Genomic DNA, 13911 nt, shown 5'->3' with positions numbered 1-13911 from the left:
GTTCTCCCAAAAAAAAAGCTAAGAAAAATATATAAAAAAGACATTAACCCACGTGGCACGATCTGATTGGAAAGGAAAGCAGAAGCTCGCAATTCTTCTTTCGTTGTTCTTCTTTTACTGTTTCGCTCGCTATTCTTCAGCAGAAGTGAGCGGCCAAAATTTCAAAGAGAGAGAGAGAGAGAGAGAGAGAGAGAGAGAAGAAGAAGATGATTGCTCTTCAAATGTTGAGAAAATCATCGCAGACTCGATCGAGAAAGCAATTGTCGCGGCTGTTCTCCACTATCTCTCAACTTTCTTTGCAGCAATCGACGCCGTGCGTTTCCATTTTCTCGTTTGTCTTTTGGAATTTTTCCCGATAACTAGTTTCTATTTCGAGCCGTTGATTGTTTCTTTTTACGGATACAAGCAGGCCTTCTTTCGGCATTGCGTTTGATATAGACGGCGTCGTCTTACGCGGCAACACTCCCATCGGCGGCGCTCCGCGAGCTCTCCGGAGATTATACGATGACTCCGGTATGCATACGTACTTATATACGTATGTTATAAATTAATTTTGAAACCTTTATTATTAATTTCTTGTGTTTGATCGTTAATTCTTGTCTGTGCTAGAACATTAGACTCTGATTAGTTCATTTTGTTGGGCAGGTGTCCTGAAGATTCCTTTTATTTTCTTGACAAATGGTGAGTGAGTGAATCCTCTATGTTAGTTACCATGCCATTAAAGCTCTTTCATCGATCATAATTTGTTTACTTTTTCTTGGTTCCTTCCTGGCTGTTGTATTTTAAGTTTACATTGCTACTGACCAAGCACTTAAGTGAAAGATTGTTTTGTGTGTGTTATGGCTGTTAACTAGGTAGCCTTTAGGCACAAGATGGACATAGTTTTTAATTTCTGATTTTTGGTTTAATGATTGATGTAGTGTAGTCAATTAAGCATTGTTGGTTCCAACTTCCAATCTTTGACATCTTTGGCAGGAGGTGGTGTTCGTGAATCAAAGAGAGCCGTGGAATTGTCAGAGCTCCTTGGTGTAGAGATTTCTCCTTCACAGGTATTTTCCTATGAAAATGGTTATCTTTTTTCGATTTTATTCAAATCCATTACATTTTACTTTAGAGAAAGCTTTGTGGATGATGGTAGTAATGGCTAATGAAATCCGTTTTGCCTGTTTACTCATTCTAGGTTGTGCAGGGTCATTCACCTTTTAAACAGCTGGTGAACAGGTATGATTTAATTTACCAAGGCCTGTGAACGTGCTCCAAAGTGTTTTAGCAAGTACGGCACTGCATGTACTTGTTGTAAAGGCTTCTAGGACTTGTGTCTTAGTGTACTTTTCGTGGAGACAATTGTTAACTTGGAGAAAACCCATTATCTATCAATCAGTGTTTATTTATTTTTTGATAAAGAAAGGAAAGGTCCAATCAAGAGTCAAGCATTATGCTTTTCAATTATGGAATCTATTTGTCTCATAATTTTCACTAATTATATCTTCTTCTTGTTGTCATACAGGTTTGAGAATGAACTAATTGTTGCTGTGGGAAAAGGTGAACCTGCTGCAGTGATGTCCGAATATGGATTTAAGTAAGCTTTTGAGTGTGCTTCCTGATTTGTTAGTCCAGATGTTTTTCACAGCTGATTTGGGTAGAAATTCCTAATGGCTCGTGTCATTTGAATTTATATGCAGGAATGTGATTCCGATAGATGAGTATGCACTATGCTTCGAAAGCATTGATCCGCTGGCACCATACAAGAAATGGAACACCATGGAGGCTGCTGTCAACAGCACTAGAAAATGCAGCATTAAGTCACAGAGAGTTCAGGCAGCGTTTATTGTTAGTGATTCAGTTGACTGGAGCAGGGACATTCAGGTTGTCATCAACAATTTAATTATTTAATCATATCAAATTCTGTCATGTTCAGTCATTGAGAGGACCTCCTCTAGATTGACTAATTATAGCATTAGAATCTCTTTAATGTTAGGTTCTTTGTGATATTTTAAGAACTGGAGGTCTTCCTGGAAGTGAAGAAGGACCTCAACCACCTCTGTATTTTGCACATGATGACCTTAAATACCAGGTTAGTTATGATTTATTTTCTAAAATCAGTTGCTTTTCTTCATTTTTTTTGGATCCTTTTCTCTACTAGTAGTAATGTACTGATAATATACCAGTAAAGGTAGGGTGCTTTTCCTTCTGAGCGTTTTGGCATGGGAGCTTTCAGAATTGCATTGGAATCGATCTTCAATAGGTGAGGAAAGAAGGTATATGGAAAGAGGATTCTACTCTGAGGTTAGGATTAGATGATTACTATGCTTTCCTCTTAAATTTTTCTGAAAATGATTATTTCGCCATAGCCTATATTTTAGACCCCTCTAGGAATGCCTATAATTCAAGAAGCACTATATCACTCTGTCATTACGCCTTACTATTTGGTGGCAGCTTATGTTCCCTGAGATGGCTTTCGTTAATGCCACTACATTAAACTTGCAGCATTCATTCCGAAGCCCTGAGGTATACATCCTTAGGAAAGCCAAATCCAGTTGCATTTAAGAATGCTGAAGTTGTGCTAAAGCTGCTAGCCTCATCCCTTTATCATGACCATGCACACTCTGGAAGTCACGATTTCAGAACACTATATATGATAGGAGATAATCCTTTTGTTGACATCAAAGGTTCAATGCAGGTTTGTCTCTCTTGGACCGGTTGTAACTGCATATTTTTGTAAATCTCTATCGTTTAACACTGTTAATGGTGAGAGATAATACAATGTGCTTTCATGGTTCACATTCCAGGCCGGGCACCCTTGGTTTCCCATCTTGACGAGGACCGGGGTTTTTAAGGGAGATCGTCAATCTAACCATGTGGAATTTCCAGCCAATCTGGTAGGCACTTGAAACTTAAACTCAAACTCAATAATGCATCATTACCACACCAACTCTATAAGAACCTTAAGTTGTTTGAAGTAATTCACAAGGGTCTTTCTGGTACTTGTGTGGCCAAATTATATCTTTGGTTTCAATCCTAGAAATTAAGCGCCATTGTAAAACTCTTTGCTGTTTCCAATTGCAGGTTGTTGACACTGTGGAAGACGCTGTGAACTTCATTCTGAGAAATGAGTCATACGAACCATAAATTAGCAGCTGAACCAGAAGGATTAGATACATTCACCCATTCAAGTTCTTCCCTCCTTTAGATTCAATATCTTAATCGGACTCAAACCTGATATATGCTGTTTAAGAGAATTGGTTTTGATTTTTTTTCTACATTTTACTTCTCCAATTCAAAGACGTGTATTGTGTGCAGCAGGGATGTGGGAAGTAAGAATCAGATCTTGTGATGTCCAAACACAGTCATAATCTTAATTTTTTCTATTATTGTCATTAAAAATGTACGGCTGCTTAAGGCATTTACAGATTTTTCCCAGCTTTTGTTGCATCTCAACTTTCAGTCGTTCAGACCTCTTGCTGATTGTAAATGGAAAGCCATTTAAAGAAATATCTAAATCATGGGACATGAAAATCCAAGAGTATGGGATGGCCTCCATAACTACACTACAACATTCAAAATCGATGAAGGATGATGCGAGATTAGAATTTGATCACTTGTTTTGGCTGACTCCCGAGTTTCCCGAGCGCCTTGTCCAATGCAGTGTGAAAATTGTCAAACGGAACCAACTCCATCCTGCAAGGAAGAGCAGAATGGTTTACGTACATGAGAATTGAATAACTGATGGAAAGTGAGATCATCTACGAAAACATACTTGTATTTCAACTTCCCCTCCTGTGCCAGGCACAGAAGGTAATCTACCATATCTCTGCATTCTTTCGCTTTATCTGCACTTAACCATTTCTGTAGCCAGAATCCTCTCAAGGAAAGGTCCTGCAAAGATATAGGAGAACACAAATACTTTCTAAATTCAGAAGCTACTTTTATTCTACGTGAAATTATGTAATACTTGGACGAACAGCAGCACATCACTAAGCTGCAATACGAAAGAAGACAGGTAAGCCCTGGTTTACCTTGAATATGAACGATGATGTTGATACAGTGATAGGCTTCTTGGACATTCCACCATATGTTACCATGGTTCCTCCCTGCCTGAAATGACAAATTAGTTAGCATTCCAAGGGTAGTTTGATTTTTACTAAAAGGAAATACACAAGGTCCTCATGTTGCCAGACCTTAAGAACTTGAGAACCAAAGAAGCAGCGTTTCCCCCAACACAGTTGAATCCCAGAGTAGGTTCAGGTATATTTGACTAGCATGTCAATTACAAGTAAAACAGAAAAGATGAGCGAACAACCAAAAAATACAACTAATAAAAATAACAAAAGAAAAATGAATACATATGTGGAAGAACAAATATCTCCCTACAATCAACAGTAGTGTGTCCATAAATGATGATACCAGAAGGCCCTTGACATTCTTCACTTCTAGTTGGCTCTCAGTAAACACTTCATCAGCACCGAAAGCTTTTAATCTTTCTTTTACTTCTTCCGACCCAGCCCTAAAGCAAGCAGAGGATGGTAAATAAAGATGCGCTGGAAAAAATTGCACGCATCAAATTACAGAACACTAATGGATAAAAAAATACAATCAATGAAACCATTTAACACAAAATCTGTGCAGTCAATGACAGTCAACTTCCTCCTTAACTAAATACCACAAACTGATGACACCATCTAAGTTAAAAATAAATAAATAAATAAATGTGATGACAAGCTCATGTCAACAAGAAGCTAAAGTCTCATACCGCACCTGTCCCGGATAATGTTAATGCTATGGATGCCACGAAATCTTGCAAGCTGGATTACACATTGTCCAACGATGCTTGTAGCCCCATTTTGGACAATGGAATCTCCTGCTCATACAAGTATAATCAAGAAGAGCAGGAGATAGAGGCTTGAAAATGGTCAAATACCACGTCAACAGCTGTAGTACCTGAGTTTAAAGTTACGAAGTCTTCGAGCATTCTTAAAGCAGTCAAAGGATTAACAGTAACTGTTGCAGCATACTCAATTGGTGAATCTTTACTGATTTTATGCCACATATCCTGGTCCTTCACAACATAAGTTTGCCATGTTCCTGCCAATCAAATTTTCAGTTGACCTTAGCACTCAAGCAGAATGAATAAGATGTGTCTGAAAGCTAATTTTTCTATTATACTGCAAGAAACTATATCTTCATTATTTTAAAACATCTAAATGAGAAAAACGAAAGAAACTTCAACCAATTTTGTTAAGTTGAAGATAGGACATCGAAAGTCGCAAATTTCCCAGCTTCCCATCAATTAATAGGCAAAAATGCAGCATCTTGCAACTTTCGACTATTAGTAAATAGAAAATTCCCTTTTCTAAGTCTCCTTACTCCAACAAATTCAATCACATCTCTAGAGTTAGATGTGTTAGACTAAATTGCAAAAACACCAGCCATTCTTAACCCATGCCCCCCTGTTTTAAGCTTTCACATTCCAACATAGAAGTGATTTGAGATATGAAATTCAGCACCAAAAATTGAAGATACATAAGCTGAAAAACTTGTAGAATTATTGATTTTAAGCAAGTTGCATTCAAAGTAAAGTTAACAAAGGCATAGCAAAAGGTGAAAAGAACAAACCTGAGGAGGGAGGGGAAGGAATGACCAAATCACCAGCCGAGAGACCCTTAACCGCAGACCCAACAGAATATACTTCTCCAACACCCTCATAGCCTCCAACTGCTGGCACCTGTGGCCTCACAGGGTATACGCCTACACACCAAAAATTCACTTCTTTATCTAAAAAAACTTAAAACTATTACTATTTTAAACTACCCAATTCAACTAAATCAAAGATAAAACAGGTTTTAATCAAATGAAGTAAAACCCAAGTAGGCAAGATGGAAAAGAAAGCCAAACCTTCAATACGGTTAATATCAGAGGGATTGATAGGAGCAGCTAACATTTTAACGCAAACTTGATTCTCCTTCACTTCTACTGGGGATAGCTCTATCACTCTGCAAAGATCAAAATAAGGAATAAAAAAAAAAAAAAAAGAGAAAAATGAAGTCGAATTGGTGTTTCGGGGACCTGGTAACGGAGTCGGGTGGGCCGTGGTGCTCGTACACGACTGCTTTGGAAGGCGGAGACATGATCGTCGATAAAGCCCTTACAGTTTGGGCCTGTTGCAAACTCCCGGAACGACTCCGTTGCAGACTCCATAAACCGGCGTTCACTGCTTTTACCACTACTGTTCTCGCCACAGCCATTTTTTAGCTAAAGAGAGCTGAAACTTGCCTGGAAAAAGCAAATCACCCAGAAAATAGAAAAGCGTGGACGTCGTTTAGGAATACGTAAGCCCACTGACCATCTGGACCTGTCTGGAATAATCCGACATGGGCCCAATCTTGCTGGAGAAAATTGGGCTAAGGTTAAAGGGTAGCCAGTTCGGAGCAACTTGATATTGGATCGGACCATTGGCATCAATCGATTGGGCCCAACTGGGCAAAGCTTACCATATTCTTTTTAATTTAAATACATTATTACTTATTCGCATGTAGAACTATTAATGAGTACGTTATAATAGGATATATTATACTATTCGACCCGATTAAATAAAATTAAAATATATTATAATTGAGTTTGGTAGTAAAACTATTATCTATAACGGGGTTTGGGTAGTGGTCTTAGGATATCTATCATCTCAATTATAAATAATAATTTTTAATATTAAATTTTAATTTTATATTTTATTTATAATTTTTTATAAATAATATAATATGTACTTAAATTCATTAATTATTCTAAATATAATTTTAAGTTTTAATTTTTACTATGAACAAACTATAATTTATTGATTTAATTTACATTAGTAATATATAAAAATTACTTTAAACTTATTTTAATTACACATTTACATGTGGTATGTAAGATAATAGAATAAGAGTTGGGGTAATAATATAAAAATTTAATCATGTATTAATGGGATTCGAGTATTTTTTAAAATAATAAAGTTCAGGGTACCTTATAAATAATAAAATTTGAGTTTAGATATTTCAAAAATAATGACTATCTTACTCATTGACATTCTTAATCATAGTGTTGTCTCATAAATGTTTAAAGTTAAAAGTTTAAAAAATTTTCAAAATAAATATTTATAAAAACATGAGTAATTATGTTTGAAAGTTTTTGTTCTTAAATTTATTTATTAATAAGATAACAACATTTTATTTTATAATAATATATCAAATATAAATTCATATATATAAAGTTTTCAAACATAACCAATTTTTTTATATAAAAAATAACATAATTTTCCATAAATATTTATTTTGAAAATTTTTTAAACTTTTAACTTTAAACATTTATGAGACAACACTATGATTAAGAATGTCAATGAGTAAGATAGTCATTATTTTTGAAATATCTAAACTCAAATTTTATTATTTATAAGGTACCTTGAACTTTATTATTTTAAAAAATATTCGAATCCCATTAATACATGATTAAATTTTTATATTATTACCCCAACTCTTAAAATTTGCCACTAATGTCCAAATATTCAGTTGTGGCCAAAATGGGAGTATTCATGGGATAAAACAAAAAATAAAAGGATAAGAATTACAATTTATTTTTTATATTAAAAAGGATAAATTAAAAAAAATATGGATAAGGTTTTGAGCACGTGACAAACAAATTTCGGCTAAGGGTATTCTCGTCACTAGCCAAAAACGACCTCGTTTTCTATCTAGGGCTTCCAATCCGTCCCCATGTACACGCAAAACGAAGACCTTTTAAGGGGCCGTCGAGGGAGCCACGTGTCCTGTCTTCAGATCTGAGAGCATCGATTTAAGATTCGGCTCTTCGACGCTATGCTCCCAGCTTTTGATCTTGTCCACGTCATCCTCCATCAAAGGCTCGCACATCGACTGGTGGAATAGGCCCACCTTGCCACGTGAACACCTTAACATCTCCCCACCTTCATTTGTTACACGTCGGCAGCTCCCCCCAGAATAATATCTTCTCTCTCGCTCTTCCATTTCTCTGTCTAAAAACTCTTTTCTTTTTTTCTTTTTATCTCTCCCATTTTATTTTTATTCTTTTGCCAGTCAAGCTTTTATCTTTGATAAATTTAATATTAAAAAAAAGAAAAAAAAGTTTTGTAATGAGAAAAAAGGGAAAACTCCACTAGCTGGTTTATATTGAAAACCGTTTTTGATGATAAAAAACCAGATTAAAGTAGAAGCCAACTGGTTTTTCTTGCATGAGAGCTTCTAATGGCTGCTTGCTGTTCCATGGACAAGCTATTAAGGTGTCAACTTTCATCTTCTTTTCATTTTTTTTGGATATTTTTGGTAGGGTTTTTCTGCTTGAGTAAATCTACTAGGACCCTTTTTTTTTTTCGACGTGTTTAATTCAATGCTTTGTTTGGCAGCTGAGAAAAGGTAGATGATACATGAGAGAAAGCTAGAGGCTTCACTTGGTTGCTCTGTAAATGAAACAAGGATTCATTTTTTTTAATATCTTTTTTAAAAATGTTTTTGTTAGATATTTTGGTTATTTGAAGTGTGATTTAAGAAGGGTAGTCTTTCTTTTTTTAATTATTATTTTTAGATCTGATGTTTGCTTGTAAATGTCTTTGATTTGTTTAGAGATTGAATTGAAAGTTCAGTGGTTGTTCAGAAGCTATTAGACTTTATATTTTCTGCAGCTTACTGCATGCAAGTTTTAATTTTAAGTATAGATGATTTAAGATGATTTCATCTTCTGGGATTGTTTGCAATTTCAATCTACTAAATATTTTAGGACTAGGACTGCCTATTTAGTTTTTTAAATTTAGCTTTGGATGTATAAAGATTCTAAAAGTTTGTTGGTTTTTAGCGTTTTGTATTAAATGGAGTATGGTCAGCTGTGTTTCTTTTCTCAGCTTTTTGAACATTTTTACTTTCTTTGTTGTTATTGGTCAACTCAATTGTTTGCATTCCTCCCATAATTGATGTTTTGAATCTGGTTGATTGGAGCAGTATCAGTGAACGATGATGGTTTTGAGGATAGGTGGGAAACAGTATGTGTCACGAGCAACAAGAAGCAAGGAACGGAGTAGTGAGTGAGGGGCAAGGTTTAGGTTCATCTGAGGAAGATGAGTCAAGGGTTGTTGAGAGAACTGTAAATGTAAACAATGGGTCCTTGGGAGCAATTGAGGCATGTGATGGATTGCAAATACCTCAACAACAACCTCAAGGTTCCATGGTACTTTGGGAGAGGTTCCTCCCTATTCGGTCCCTCAAAGTTCTCCTTGTGGAAAATGATGACTCAACACGCCATGTTGTGAGTGCATTACTACGGAATTGCAGTTATGAAGGTGTGTATATGTGTTTCTTTCATTTGGTGGATTGAATGTTGAGGACTTAAACTCTTAAAGGTGTTGCTTTGGTTTCCTGATGAGATAAAATTGCATCGGTAATCCTACCATGAGTTTTAAGATAATAGAATAAATAGTATGGTAGAAAGATCATGCTGTTTCTACTTTCATTCTGAACGAATCATCTATTGTTTGTTGAAGAGGTAAACTTTAGGAATATTTGCATAATGTGGTTTAGATTTCTTTACTTTGCACCATACAAATGGGTTGGGATGGTTCAAGCTTTAAATGGTGTTCAATGGGCATGCCACTGGAACTTTTACAATTTCAGTTAAAAGAACCTTAAATGAATGAATTTAGGGTGCTTTTATATTTTATTATGTGAAAGGCCATTGGAGAAGTTACACTGTCTATGACTAGACATTCGTGTTCATTAAAAGCCCTAAGAAGTTGAAAGTCAAGCTTAACCACTCTTTCTCCCGCACATTTAAAACCTTAAAATATGGTCTTGGCAGTTACGGCTGTTGCAAATGATCTTCAAGCGTGGAAAGTCCTAGAAGATCTGACGAACCACGTTGATATTGTCCTGACAGAGGTAGCCATGCCTGTTTTATCAGGAATTGGTCTTTTATACAAGATTATGAACCACAAAACTTTCAAGAACATCCCTGTGATAAGTAAGTATCATTCACTAGCAGTTTGAAATTGTTTTAATTGAGAGGTAAGGTCTAATTTTTAATCATTATTTCTGGCTTTACGCATATAATTATCACCACTATTGACATGCTGTAAATTTGCAGTGATGTCATCTCATGATTCTATCAGCCTAGTCTTTAAATGTTTGTCAAAGGGTGCAGTTGATTTTTTAGTAAAACCTATTCGGAAGAATGAACTTAAAAATCTCTGGCAGCATGTTTGGAGGAGATGCCACAGTGTGAGTTCCGCTACATCTCTGCTTCAAATGTGATTATGTCTTACGAATCAATTGGATTTTGGCTTCATTGTCAGTATATATTCAGAGATTCAATTCACCTTCCCTAGAAAGTGCTGATGCACAAAATTTCCCGGGAAACTTTACGTCTTTTAAAAGCAATTGATTCAGGTTCTTTAAACTTATGTTGTTCCAAATGGTGGTTTTGTCTAGTGGAATTGTATGTCTTATTTCTTATTGTAGTGTTGCCATCCAGTTCAATGAAGGCAATGAGTTTTAAAGTATCTCCTGAATTTTGGATTAATATCTCATTCTTTCTTAGTCTAGCGGCAGTGGGAGTGAAAGTGGAACCCAGTCAAAAAGGTATATTAAGTCAAAAAGTAATGATGAGTCTGAGAATTATGCTGGCAGCAGTGATGAGCATGATAACAAGAGTGATGATCTGATTGTCCATGATGGAAGCGAAAATGGGAGTGGCACTCAGGTAAGGATATGCAAATAGTTGTAAGTTACACAACTAAATGGGGAAAACTTAGGGGGAGGGATTATTACTGCAATTATTAATCTTTTCAACTTTTAACATCTGAGATCTAGGATATTACTGATAGTTATGGTTAAGATTGTTTATACTCTTTCTAGGGTTCATGGACAAAAAGGGCAGCTGAAGCTGAGAGCTCTCAGCCAATGTCATCCTCAAATCAATTGCCTGATGCTCCTGATAGCACTTGCGCTCAGGTGGTCCATTTAAAGCCTGAAAAATGTAGGATTCAGTGGGTATGTGTTACCAAGGCAAAAGAATGCCAAGAACAGCATCAGTTAGTTGGTATGCCTTGTGATATTCTGTTTTGATCATTTAGATCTTTCTTTCACTTTTTCTTGTTTGTGAATAAAGCTCTATGCACTTGTTTTCTAGATGATGATGCAGAGGGCAAGGACGTGGAACTAAGAGTTAAAAGAAATCCAGAACTGCAAAGTGGACATCAACATGAAAATCTACCTACTCATCAGGAAAGCATAAAGCAGAATGGATTGCCTGAAGCAGAATGCAAGCAATTTGACAGCAGACAGTTGGAGCACCAGAATGAGAACATAGCTGGCAAGGATCGAACCCCTAATGTAATTAGTACAATTTCCAGCTGTCTCAATCAACAAGCTGAAAGCAGAGATTCTGATGCCCCCAATGGCCCTTCTTATATCCCAGAAGTCAAAGATGGAACATGCCATGGGTCTGGAGAAACACCATCACTTGAACTGACTCTTAAGAGGCTACAAGGAGCAGCAGATAGTCAAATCGCTGCCAATGATGAGCACAATGTTTTGAGACATTCTGATTCGTCAGCTTTCTCAAAGTAAGAATGTTACTTGCAGACTCTAAACCACATTATTGCTTTTAACATATTACAATCAAACTTGAAATCATTCTTCTCACTTTCCTTCCTTTCCTGTACTTAATATGCAGATACAGTACCGCATCCTCTGCTAATCAGGTATGGTATATAGCACTCAGGCGGCAAGTATAGCGGATGTCAATGTTTTAATCACTGCAAATTCACAACATTTCCCCTTTTCCACTTAATCACTTGCTTGCATGTTGCTTACTGCAACTATTGTGCTGCCAATGATATGATAGTAAAACCATAAAAAGAGTGAGTCCATAGGGCAAGACTCTTTGAGTTGGTCTAATTTTGGTTTCCCTGATTCCAGGTTCCCACAGGAAATGTAGGAAGCTGTTCTCCACTTGATAATAGTTCTATTACAATGAAGACAGAAACAGTGCGCACTTTTGCATCTCAATCAAATGGGATTCTTTTGAATCAGCCATCAATTGGAAGCAGCAACAAAAATGATGTTATCACCGCTGCTAAATGTGCCAGCTCAAAGCCAGAAGCTTTGAATGACAAGTGCGGGGCCATGTCAGCATTTAAACACTCTCACTCATCTTCCTTCCAACCAATGCAGAATGGTCATATTTGTTCATCACATGACGTGTTAACCGAGAAGGCAGATGATACTGGATTTAAAACTGCTCATTCACAATCGAGAAGTTCAAACCAGGTGTTTCACGTGCAGCACCAATGTCATCTCCACCAAGTTGAGAAAGAGCAGCATCAGTTGCAGCCAGACCATGATACCTCACTGAAGATTATGGCTGTAACTGCTCCACAATGTGGATCATTCAATGTGTTTGAAGGGCCCTCTGAATGTAATATTATGAACTATAGTGTAAATGGGAGTGCCTCGGGGAGTAACTATGGCAGCAATGGACCTAATGGGAGCAGCACTGCTTTAAATGCTGAACAGGCAATCATGGAAAGTGAAAATGGGGCAGCTGGTGCAATGAGTGGGAGAAGCAGCGGTAGTGGAGCAGATGAAGATAGGGTTGCACAGAGAGTGGCTGCCTTGACCAAATTCCGTCAGAAAAGGAAAGAAAGATGTTTTGAGAAGCGGGTAATTCGCTTTTTCATTTATGTCTTTGCAATAGAGCAACAATATGGTTTGCATAGTAACTGTATAATTGTCTTAATAAATCAAAGAGTTTGTTTCCAAGTTTCAAATTATGTCATGTTTACCTTATTGGATAGGATATTCATTTCTAAGTGTCTGAAAGTTTAATGGATGATAGGAATTGGACAGCATCATCTCACACCTGGCTAGAAGCATATAACGGATTTGCATGATCCAACCAGGAAGTTGTAAGAATGTCAATTATAGCGTTGAGGATAAATTGAATTGATGAAACAGAAGTAGTGTTTACATGGAGTGATACACGAAGTGATTCATTTCTTTTAACTCTCTTCTGAATGTTCTTAAAATAGTTTATAATGGGTTCACTTCTTATCAATTGTGTAATCCGTGCATCTCTTGTTTTTAATTGCACTCACAAAAATTGCATGTCTGCAAACAATTTGCCTTATTACTCGGACCAACTTCTATGGATAGTTGAGCGAATATAGCAGCACTATAAATGTGAATTCAGCCTGCTGTTGATTTTTGTAAGAAGAATGTGAAGTCGGCACTTGCCTAGTAAGAGTATGATCAAACTAAGCTGCCTTCTGTGGTTCTTACTTCTCAGGTCAGATACCAGAGCAGGAAAAGGCTGGCAGAACAACGACCTCGTGTCAAGGGACAGTTTGTGCGGCAGCTAGTGTATGATGATTCAAACTGGAATGTAGATTATTGATTCATCATGATTAGTACACCTCTAAACAGTTTTCTGACTATCTCTTTGCTTCTCAGGTCTGATTCTGATGGAGGAAAAGATTGTGTGAGTAATGGCCTCGCATCTGAAGACAATTCTTCTGATAGTGTAAGATAACACAGGCAGGGTTGCAGATTGCTAACTTGACCCTTTTCCCTGCTAATGCATATAAATATTTGTAAATGAGACGAGCACTGGCTGTGTGTTTAGGGAAGGAATACATTCCATATGGACTGATGGGTTTTTTTCTCTTTTCCTTTGATGAGGGGCTAATAGTATATTGCACGAAAACAAACAATAGAATTTTAGAACTTATATGAATAGTTTGAACTGTATGTTATCATTGTAAACTATGATGAATTGCTGCATGGAGACTGATCTTGGATGGGATAATTTCCTATTATTCTTCATGGAATTAAGCAGGCGTTGGTGTCTCTGTACTTCAAA

At 36.7% G+C, this 13911-nt stretch overlaps 3 protein-coding genes across 4 annotated transcripts; 2 read left to right on the top strand and 1 right to left on the bottom strand.

The window, feature by feature from the left end:
• LOC18590822 (uncharacterized protein YKR070W) lies at positions 166 to 3411 on the top strand. The gene is made up of 12 exons (XM_007016573.2): positions 166 to 313; positions 410 to 513; positions 646 to 681; positions 976 to 1049; positions 1181 to 1221; positions 1508 to 1579; positions 1683 to 1866; positions 1979 to 2074; positions 2178 to 2245; positions 2488 to 2680; positions 2790 to 2879; positions 3067 to 3411. Exons 1-12 carry the CDS (start codon positions 207 to 209, stop codon positions 3127 to 3129), a joined length of 1128 nt encoding a protein of 375 aa, XP_007016635.2. The 5' UTR covers positions 166 to 206; the 3' UTR covers positions 3130 to 3411.
• Positions 3351 to 6290, bottom strand: LOC18590821 (probable trans-2-enoyl-CoA reductase, mitochondrial). 2 transcript variants are annotated; one of them, XM_007016571.2, is made up of 10 exons: positions 6064 to 6290; positions 5893 to 5990; positions 5614 to 5745; positions 4939 to 5082; positions 4756 to 4858; positions 4372 to 4504; positions 4179 to 4255; positions 4017 to 4095; positions 3758 to 3876; positions 3351 to 3678 (listed from the first exon to the last, which is right to left on the bottom strand). In XM_007016571.2, exons 1-10 carry the CDS (start codon positions 6240 to 6242, stop codon positions 3585 to 3587), a joined length of 1158 nt encoding a protein of 385 aa, XP_007016633.2. In that variant the 5' UTR covers positions 6243 to 6290; the 3' UTR covers positions 3351 to 3584. The 2 variants fall into 2 exon arrangements, with proteins under 2 accessions (XP_007016633.2, XP_007016632.2); XM_007016570.2 differs by having other exon boundaries at positions 4405 to 4504.
• LOC18590819 (two-component response regulator-like APRR3) lies at positions 8049 to 13911 on the top strand. Its single transcript, XM_007016567.2, has 11 exons — positions 8049 to 8284; positions 8997 to 9334; positions 9850 to 10011; positions 10135 to 10268; positions 10588 to 10749; positions 10905 to 11088; positions 11179 to 11614; positions 11725 to 11752; positions 11970 to 12713; positions 13339 to 13412; positions 13503 to 13911. Exons 2-11 carry the CDS (start codon positions 9040 to 9042, stop codon positions 13579 to 13581), a joined length of 2298 nt encoding a protein of 765 aa, XP_007016629.2. The 5' UTR covers positions 8049 to 8284; positions 8997 to 9039; the 3' UTR covers positions 13582 to 13911.

The sequence above is a fragment of the Theobroma cacao genome, chromosome 9 (genome assembly GCF_000208745.1).
Source record: "Theobroma cacao cultivar B97-61/B2 chromosome 9, Criollo_cocoa_genome_V2, whole genome shotgun sequence".
NCBI lineage: Eukaryota > Viridiplantae > Streptophyta > Magnoliopsida > Malvales > Malvaceae > Theobroma > Theobroma cacao.
The sequence above is the reverse complement of the archived record's forward strand: the minus strand, read 5'-3'. Positions and strand labels throughout refer to the sequence as shown.